This window comes from Numenius arquata, chromosome 25 (genome assembly GCF_964106895.1).
Source record: "Numenius arquata chromosome 25, bNumArq3.hap1.1, whole genome shotgun sequence".
Classification (NCBI taxonomy): domain Eukaryota; kingdom Metazoa; phylum Chordata; class Aves; order Charadriiformes; family Scolopacidae; genus Numenius; species Numenius arquata.
Genome location: NC_133600.1, coordinates 2310031 through 2319506, shown reverse-complemented (window position 1 = coordinate 2319506; position 9476 = coordinate 2310031). Strand labels below are relative to the sequence as shown.

Here is a 9476-nt window from a genome sequence, read left to right as displayed (position 1 = left end):
GGGTACTGAGGCTCTCTGGGTGCTGGGGGGGGGGGGCTGAGGTCTTGCCCTGGTTTGGGGGTCCAGTCTGGGTGCTGGGGTGCAGCTGGCAGAGGCTCCAACTGCTTCTCAGGAGCCCTTCATGGTTTGGGATGTGTTGACACCCCTCCCCGTACCCTCCATTTGCCCACTCCTTTGGGTGGGGGGCACCCCATCGCCCCCAGGGACCCACAGAGGCTCTCCCGGCCTGTACAATTCCCATTTATTATTTCGAGACCTCATTCCAGAGAAGTCCACTAACTCCTGAGCAAACTACTGGGCTCCCCCCAGAGCCCGTGGATCTGAAGCAATGAAACCGTTCGGGGAGGGGTCCTGGGGGGGGGGTGGGGGGGTGGTTTAGAGTTGCCGAAAATAAAAGGGAGGGTAGAAATTCAAGAGAAAAAAAAATCAACACTCCCCCCCCTGTGCCACCCTGTGCTGGAGGATGCTCCCGGTACCCAGGAAGGGGGTCCCTGTCCCAGCGCGGTGGCATAGGGCTGTGCAGTGCCCCCCTGCCTGGCTTGGGCAGAAGGGGGCGGGGGGGGGGGGGAAGGAGGGGGGAAGGAGGGATGGGGAGGCGCAGGAGCAGTCCCACAGGAGCCGGGGGCATCAGAGCTGGGAGTACAGGGAGTTCTCCATCTCCGGCGTCAGCTTAGTGTGGAAGGAGGTGATGCCCACCCCGAAATCTGGAGGGAGAGGGAAAAGAGCCATCAGTGCTGTGCCCAAGCCCCTTGCACCCCAACTCCTGCGGGAAGGGAACATGGACCCCCATCCGTCCTCCCCCTCCCCAGGGCATTGCTGCAGGTTGGGGGGGGGGGCCAGGAGCCGGAGCCCGGTGCCCACCCCCACCCAGGGCAGAGGGAGTGGGGTACGTGTTGTCCATGGCCGAGCCTGCTCCCCGTGAATATCCCAGCAGTTGGGGGGTCCCTCCTGCTGCCGCCCCCCCTTCTTCCCCCCCCCCCCGGGGCCTTACCCATGTCTGTGTCCAGGCGCCCGGGCGGCGGGGGGTTCTTGCGGTGGTCCTCGATGTGCAGGGTCATCTCCTCCCGCGAGGCAGTGGAGAAGGGGCACTGCATGCAGGTGTAGCGGCCCCGCGTGTGCTCCCACACGATGCGGCTGTTGGAGGAGTGCCCTGCAAGGACGGGCGAGGAGGGTAGCACAGTGCCCACCCCCCCCCGGACTCCCCCCCCCGCCACGGCCGTGGGGGGGGGCTGGCTGTGCCCGGCAGCCCCCCCCTCCAACCCCTCCAGTGGGAGCCACCATGCCAAGCGGCAGCACAGGGTGCAGGGCAAGTGGCCCTGGGTGCCGTGGGGCTCGCATCGGTGCTACAGGGGCAGGAGCCCCCCCCCGCTCCGAGCCTCACATGCACAGAGGTCCCCTCCCCACAGGGAGGACCCCCAAATCTGGGAGCAAGGAGTGAGGCTGTGCCCCCCCCCGGCCCCAAGCTCCCTTTGCCCGTCGCCTCTCTGCCCATGGAGCAAAGGGCAGTGGTTTTGGGGCTGGGGTGATGGCGGGGAGGGATTGAGCCCAGGCAGCTGCTGCGGCTCCTTCTCCTGCTTCTTTTGCCCACAGGTGCCGGAGAAACCAGGCTCGGTGGTTCTTGGGGGGGGGGCACGGCAGGCGACACCCCCCCCCCCCGCCTCATTTCCAAGCCTACCTGGGCAGCATCCCCTCTCTGTGTGGCTCCCAAAAATGAGGGAGCCCGCCCTCCCCCTCTGCTCACCAGGGAGCATCGTGGCAACCCACAGGGCCTCTCCCAGCCCCTGTGGACCCCCCCACCGCCACCCACCGCCCCCCCCAGTGACAGAAAGCAGCCCCCAACCAGTAGGTGCCAAACTAACCTGGAGTCACTCCTGAGCCAAAGCATGGGAGGAGTGGGCTGACACTCACACCTGCGGAGGGAATCGAGGGGCAAGACAAGCATTAGGTCTTCCCCTCCCTGGGCTGGGGGGGGGATGTGGGGGGGCAGGCCTGGCCCGGCCCCCCGCCTCGCACCCCCAGCACACCGGGGAGCAGCAGGGCCGGGAAAATTTGGAGGCTTGATTATTTTTTTTGGTGGTTGCCGATGCTTTCTCCAATCGAGAATCCCTGCGGGTGGGATGGAGGCGGGGGCAGAGGTGGGATGGGGCTGGGGGGGAACTGGGGCAGCCCCTCATGGGACCGGGAGGAGGGGGATCCTCGGCTGGCCGACGGCGGGTCCTCCTCCGGGAGCTGCTGGTCAAGGCAGGAGCAGAAGAAGGTTTGCCCGAATGGCCCCTTGCGCTCACCTTGGCTTTTCTTCCAGACGGCGTTGGAGACGGGGGGGCCGTGGCCCGGCACGTAGGGCCGGAGGCGATGCTGCGCCGGGGGCTGGGGCAAGCTGTAGGGCGAAGGGTGCACGTAGGACAGGAACGGCCCCGGCACCGAGGAGTGGGGTGGCCCCGAAAACCGAGTCAAGGATGACGGCCCGAAAACGTTGGGCTCCAGCAGCGGGAAGGGGTGGGGGGACGGTGAGACCAGCGGCAGCGCCTCCAGGGAGCCGGGCAGCTCGGAGGGGCTGGTGGGGAGCACGGCGGGGGCCGCCGGGGCAGTGTCCGCGCCGGGGAGGATGGCTTCTTTCTCCGGGGGCCGGATAACGCTGGGGAGCTTGGGCAGCCCCTCGAGTGGCTTGGCCGGGGGCTCCTTCTCCGGGGCAGAGGTAGCAGGCGGGAGGGGTTTGTCGGTTCTGGGGGGCGGCGCGGGGCTGCTGGCGCTGTCGGAGCAGACGTGGAGGTGCTTGAAGAGGGAGCGGTGCGTTCGGAAGCGCAGCATGCAGTTCTCACACCTGCGGATGGGGAGGAGGCCGGGGAGGCAGAGTCAGCGGCGGTGCTCCCCTCTGCATCACCCCCTTGCCCCCCTAGCCCTGCCCCAGGGTCTGCTGTTGAGACTGGGGGGGGTCTTCAAAGGTGGGAGCCCGCATGCTTGGGGCTGTTTGGAAGCCCCCCAGGTAGGATGTCTCATGGGAGGTCACAGAATCACAGACTGGTTTGGGTTGGAAGGGACCTTAAAGCCCATCCAGTGCCACCCCCTGCCCTGGGCAGGGACACCTCCCACCAGACCAGGTTGCTCCAAGCCCCCTCCAACCTGGCCTTGAACCCCTCCAGGGATGGGGCAGCCACAGCTTCTCTGGGCAACCTGGGCCAGGCTCTCACCACCCTCACAGCAAAGAGGTGTCAGCAGGGAGATGGCCGGGTGGCACAGGGACTCACTTGAAGTAGCGGTTTGGCTTGTAGTGCACCTTCATGTGGGCCATGAGGTCCTGCATGCTGGGGAAGGTCTCCGTGCAGCCCAGCGTGGGACACTGGAAGGTTTTGCCTGAGCAAAGAAATAGGGCAGAAATTCAGCAAGATCCAGGCTGCCCTGCACCCCCCCGGTCTCCCCACCAGTGGGTCTCCAGCACCTCCCACGCTCTCCCCACAGCATCTCCTGGAGCTACAGGCACCACCACCAGCGCTGCCTCAGCTTCCAGCCCCGCTTTGTCACCTCCCAGCCGAAAACCAGGGCACCCTGGAGCGATACGGGGTGTCCCGACCTTACCCTCGAGGGACTGCGTGGGTCTGTAGTGGACCTTCAGGTGGTCCATCAGCTCCTGCATGCTGGGGAAGGCCAGTTTGCAGCCGTAGCTCGAGCACTGGTAGTGCTTCCCTGGAAGGAGACAGATGCGTTGGCCTCATCCCTGCCCCAGCCGTTGCTGTCACCTCCCCGGGGCAGGGCTGGGCTCACCTGGGACAGGTCTGCGCTTCAGCGGCCGCAGCTCTGGGGTTGGGGTCCCTCCGCTCCCCGTCACCGGCATCGGGCCACCGGGAAGAGCTGCTTCGCTGCAGCCTGCCGGGGAGAGGCCGTTAGGCTGCGGGTACCAGTGGCCACGGGCAGAGAGAGCAGTGCCAACCCCCAGCCCCTGCCACGTCCCTCTTTGCCCCCCCTTCCAACCCCTTACAAAGAGGGGTGCATGCTCTTGGGGGAGGGTGTCTGGCTTGGAAGGAGAGGCAGGAGCCTTCCAGGGTGGTTCTTTGCTCCAGAAAAAGCTTCTGGAATGAAGGCAAAGCCTGATGGTGTCCTGAACATGCTGGGTGATGCCAGATTGGGTGATGCCACCACCTCAGGGTGCCCCCAGCCACCCCTGTGGGGTGGGATTTGGTCAAAGGCACCCAACAGCAAGAGGAGCAAAGACTTCTCCCCCTCGTCCTGCCCTGACTCCTCTCACCCACCCCCCCGCCGTGGCACACAGGACTCACCTGCCCCCTCTCCGGTGTATTTACCCCCCAGGGAGAAGGTGGGCACAGCCTCGTCCTTCTCCGTCTTCATGGCCTGGCCAGTGGTGGGCACGGGGTGAGACACACGCCACTGATGGTGTCTTCTCCCGACGATGCTACACCAGGCAGAAGGGCAAGAGGTTAAAGCCCAGCATGGAGAAAAGTCAACTGCCTCCTCCTCCTCCTCCTCCTCCTTGGTGTCCCATGGGACTGACCCTCCCACCCAAGGACCTCCTGGGCCAAGCTGGCAGGAGGTCCCAGCTTCACAGGGGCTTTGCAGCATCTCTGCGGGGGTGATGAGCTGCAAAGGCATCACTTCGCCCCCAGGGGCTTCGAAGCCAGAGCCACTGCCAACCCTTCCCGCTTCTCCCACCCCAAGGGTGATCCACAACTTCCCCCAAAAGGTCCCTCTCAGCCGCCGTCCAGCCCAGGCTGCCCCACGCATCGCCAGACCCCAGCCCACGGCATCTATAGTCAAAAATGCCCCCCCATACCACAGGACGCCCCCCTCCCCACAGGGTGACGCAGCCCTGGCCCTGCCAAAGCAGGGATTGCAGGAGCCACTCCAGCCTCTCTTGCTCCCGACCGCACTGGGGGGGTGGGGGTGTCTTGCTGGATGTTCCCCCCACCTTTTTCCAGCCAGGAGCAGCAGCAGGTCCCATTTGCATGGTCAGGAGCATCGGCAACGGGGCCCGATGCCTGGCTGATGGGTGAGTTGGGACGGTTCCCTCACACAAGCTACATCAGAACGTCCCCAAAATTAAACTGTCTCGGCCTCATGGAGCCTCCGCGCGAGGCTTCGACGTGCCAAAGGCAACCACTGCCTCCCAGCAGAAAGCATCCGAAGAGTCCCTCCCTCACGTGGGGAGATTTCTCAATGGGGTCTTAGTGTCAACGTTGAAAAGAAAATTAATTAATAATAACGGCAATAATAATAAGAATATTCTCATCATCATCGTCGTCGCTGGGGCTGCCGAGTGGCTCCACCAAGCCCATCTGCAGTGGGTTCGAGGGTTGATGTTTCCCCAAGAGCTCAGTGACTCCCCACACAAAGGTCCCTGGGGACCGGCCGCCTCCGTCATCCCTCACGGGACCTGCTCCTCGGCATCTGCTCAAAAGGCATTCTCCCATTTTCCCAGCTTTTCCGCTCCAGCCCGGCTCCCAGCTGGCCACGCACAGCGGGGCTTTAGCCCGGCGAAGGGGGGGGCTCAGCGGCTGTTACTGCAGCAACCGGCGGCGCTGGGATTGCAACCCAGCGGGCAATAAATCAGAGCAGAGCGGGGGTTGGGGGGGGACCAAAATCCATGTGGGATTATTTCTCCGGCCGCCCCCAGGCTTACGGCTTTGTTTGGGGGTTGCATTGCTTTTTTTTTGTTTGGTTTGTTTTGTTTTGTTGTTGTTTTCTCAGCTTCTGCTGGCGCTGCGGGATGTGGCCAGGACTGGAGGGGGGGGCGTCAGCCACAGAGTGGGGGGGGGGTGGGTCTGGGGCAGCACCAGGGGCTGATCGCGTCCCGGGAGGGGAAATTCAGCCCTGGCTGGAGGGGTTGGTTTGCCAGGTCTGCAGAAAGCGGCACGGCCGGGGCGGGGGGTAAACACCACATGGAAAGTTCACAGCAGCTTTGGTGGGGCTTTTTGTTTTGGTTTTTTTTTTTTTTTATCAGGAGGGGGAAATGGAGCTTTGCCGGGAGAAAAACGTCCCAGGAATCTTCTCTTGAGGAAGAAAGCATTAAAAGGGTCGAGGGCTGTGGCTGCCTGCTCAGCCCCTTGTGCAGCGTCCACGTGCCACCACCACGTTTTGGTGGCCATCCCTGAAGCCGCACAGCTTTGGTGCTGCCGGAGCATTGCCTGGAAGCGTGAGTCCTCAAGGCTGGAGCAAACCACCCCAAGGCCCCCGATTCCCTGCTGGAAACACTGACTCCAGATCAATCCTCGATGCCACCAACTGCCACCAGGACCTGCTGGTGGTCCTCCAGGGACCAATGGTCTCTGATGGCCTCCAGATGAGGCCAAAAGGGAACAGGACACCCGCATCCACGGCGCCAAGAGCTCAGTAGGAGCACAGATGATTTTTTCAAGTCAATTTTTCAAGTAACCAGGAAATTCTCCCTTGGCAGCATCACAGCAGCCTGTCGGCTTCCGGACAGAGCTCCCGGTGCTCCAGGGTCAAACCCCTTCAGATACTACAGCTCCTGCTGAAACCTCCCTCGTCTCCCTCTCGGATGCACTCTCCATTTCCCGGCTGCAGGTGGTACCCCAGAGATGCGTTTTAAGCTGATTTTTCTCTGGAAAAGCTGGGAAAATGCCCCTTGAGCGGATACCAACGGGCAGGTCTGGTGAGGGCGGGCAGATGCGGGCACACCTCGTTGGAGCCATCACGCCTGCGCCCATCCCGACGCCCCACCAACGCTGCTCGACGCAGGTGCATTTTCGGCAGCGGGCACGGTGGCAGCACCGTAGCATCTCCCTACGCTCGGCCCAGGCCCTGGTTTTTGGGGAGCTGGTGGCACCTGTACCATTTTGCCATCACTTGTCACCTCCCGCGGGATGGTGTCCAACAGCTTTCATTCTCCAGGACCCTCCGTTCTGCAGCCCTGAACACCATGCTCCCGCCCAGGTGACGCTGACCTGCCACCGTCCCCAACCCCAGTGACCCCACGTCACTCCCCCAGCGCCGGGTCAAACCCTGCCCTGGAAACCCAAATCCTGGAGCCACCACAAATTCAGTGTCATTTTTTGGAAGGGTTTTCCTGCTGCAGGTTCAATCTCCCTGAAAACCTGCTGGCACCAAATTCCTTCGCTCCAGCCCCTCCGTTGGATGGGGACCCCGGAAAAATCCTCTTGGGGGGCTGATGGCGATGGGGTGAACGGGAGGGTTTGCAGCTACTGATCACCCAGAGCAGCCGCCGGTGCTGATTCAGTTAATAATTAATACAGCTCATCTCCCTCAAACGAACCAGGGGGTTTATGAGTATTGCCAAGCACAGAAGGCTGTTACAAACCCACCCTGGGAGGATAAATGGGACAAATAATCCCATTTGAGCATCTCCGCGTGGTCTGCGGCCAGAGGTTGCGGAGGCTTCCCGAAACGCAGCTCCTCGGCGCAGGAGATGAGAGACAAAGGCTCCGAACAAGGGGCTCATGTGATCGCGCAGCCGGCGAGCGCCGAGCGGCGCGGAGGGAGGAAACACAGGCTGTGACAGTGGGTCAGCTCCTGCCAGCCCGGCGAGACCCCCACCTGCCCCCCCCCCCGCCCCCCCCCAACCACTCACCCCGGCCACCGGGTTAAAACACACCAAGTAAATCAAAATGCTCATCGTAAATTCTCCTTGTGCCTTCAGACACCACAGGGAGCCCTGCAGGAGCTGGGGAAGGGGGGAAGATGCTCTGGGCATCTCTGCTGCCTGGCAGCCCCGGGTTTCGCGATGCCCACCGCGACTTGGGTGCCCTAATCCCAACTTGGGCTGGAGCAGAGCCGCTGTCTCAATGTTCTTCCCCCCTGTCTCACTCCGAGGGCAGGCTCCCTGCTTTCCAACTCAGAAAAATCCGCCCGGAGAGCTCTATGGAGCCCACCCCAGACCTATCCGCAGCAGCTGCCAGTGGCAGTGTGGGCATCCAAAGGGGCGAGCACTGAGCCACCGTGCCATGTCCCCAGGGTGGACACAGGGGCAGCTGGGCCGGGGCCCTTCAGCGGTTCCTTGGGAAACATCTTTCAGCCTTCCCCGCAGAGCCACCCTAGGCAGTCTGGTGGTCCCCGCTATCCCTCTGGCTTGCGCCGAGCCACTGGCGACCCAGGTGGCATGTGAATGGGGAAGAGCCGTGTTGCCATTTCCCCACGTCCCCGCGCCATCCTGGTGCCCACCTTTACCTGTCAGCCCGTGGTCAGCCCATCCACCGGGCTACACCAGCTCTTCCCCTGGAAAAAAGCCCTCTTTCCCTTCGGGAGCCATCTGGGATGGACCTTCCCCCTGAGCCCTGTCCAAGCAGCCCTGGCCCCTGTCAAATTCACACCGTGGCTGAGGCGTGGGAACCCCTCGCTCCAGCAGCCGCATCCTCCAGGCCCTGACAGCGACAAAGCGCCCCCCACGTGTGTGGGAAGATAGAGGGACCGTGGGGAGACCCCGGTGGGCGCAGCCCCGGGATGCTCGGGTTGGCAAAGTGGGTCACGGTGCTCCCACGGACCACACGCACCTGCAGACTCGGGGCTAACAGCTCCTGTGGCTAGCTGTCCCCGTGCTACTAGCCCCACAGATAGCAGACCCCACGGCTAGCAGCCCCCCCCCATGGCTAGTGGTTTCTGTGGCTAGTAGCCCCCCATGGGTAATAAACCCATGGCTACTCGCCACTGTGGGTAGTAACACAGCCATGTCTAGCACCTGCCAGGGCTAGTCGCCCCAGGAGTAATAGCCCCCATAACCCAGAGAACCCAGAGCCCCCCCCCCCCCGCCGTGGGCGGCAGCCCCACGGCTGATGCTCCCCCGGTTTTGCCCGGAGCTTCCCCCCCCACCAGCAGCGCCCGGTGCACGTCCCAGCTCCCTGCAGAGCCCCGGCACAACCCCCCCCCCCCCCCCCCCCCGGTACCGCGGTACCGCCGCTGCCTCGTCGCCCCCGGTGCCGGTACAGCCCTCCCGGTGCCGGTACAGCCCTCCCGGTGCCGGTACACCCCCGGTGCCGGTACATACCCCCCTCCCGGTGCCGATCCCCCCCCCCCCCCCTCCAGGTGACCCGCCGGCCCCGGTCCCCCCCGGTGCCCGGTGCTCCGGTGCTGCCCCCCCGGCCCGTCCCCGCACGTACCGGGGCTGCGGCGGGGCCGGCGCCGCCCGGAGCGCGCATCAGCGGCGGCGCGGCCGCGGGGCCATTTTCTGTGCGGAGCTGTCGCGAGAGCTGGGGGGGGGGGGGGAGGGGGGGGGGGGAGGAGGAGAAGTGGGGGGGGGGGGGGAAGGAAGGAGCGGTGCGGAAGGGGGGGCGGGGGCCGCGGGGGGGCGGCCTGGCCCGGCCCCGCCCCGCCCCGGTGCCCCCCGGCTGTTTTTTTCCCGGGTGGTTTCGTCCCCCCCCCCCCCACGCCCCCCCCCTTCACCCCCACCTCGCCCCGGCTGCCGGCTGCACCCCAGCGCCTGCGGGAGGCTGGAGCATCCCGGGCCCTCGGAGCATCCCGAGCCCCGGAGCATCCCAGGGTCCTTGGAGCATCCT

The 9476-nt window shown here is 64.5% G+C and overlaps 1 protein-coding gene across 1 annotated transcript; it reads right to left on the bottom strand.

Moving 5' to 3' along the window:
- Positions 1 to 224: 224 nt before the first annotated feature.
- On the bottom strand, positions 225 to 9165 carry ZNF414 (zinc finger protein 414). The gene is made up of 9 exons (XM_074163887.1): positions 9081 to 9165; positions 4272 to 4405; positions 3760 to 3861; positions 3574 to 3681; positions 3246 to 3351; positions 2286 to 2821; positions 1860 to 1910; positions 992 to 1150; positions 225 to 704 (listed from the first exon to the last, which is right to left on the bottom strand). Exons 2-9 carry the CDS (start codon positions 4339 to 4341, stop codon positions 628 to 630), a joined length of 1209 nt encoding a protein of 402 aa, XP_074019988.1. The 5' UTR covers positions 4342 to 4405; positions 9081 to 9165; the 3' UTR covers positions 225 to 627.
- Between the last annotated feature and the right edge of the window lie 311 nt (positions 9166 to 9476).

What these genes read in the sequence shown, in the direction of transcription:
- ZNF414 (XM_074163887.1), bottom strand. Translation starts at nt 4,341, where the DNA reads ATGAAGACGGAGAAGGACGAGGCTGTGCCCACCTTCTCCCTGGGGGGT. An exon ending in ACCCACGCAGTCCCTCGAGG is followed by an intron (nt 3,352 to 3,573) that starts GTAAGGTCGGGA and finishes TTCTTTGCTCAG; the next exon opens with GCAAAACCTTCCAGTGTCCC. An exon ending in CGTCTGGAAGAAAAGCCAAG is followed by an intron (nt 1,911 to 2,285) that starts GTGAGCGCAAGG and finishes TTCCCTCCGCAG; the next exon opens with GTGTGAGTGTCAGCCCACTC.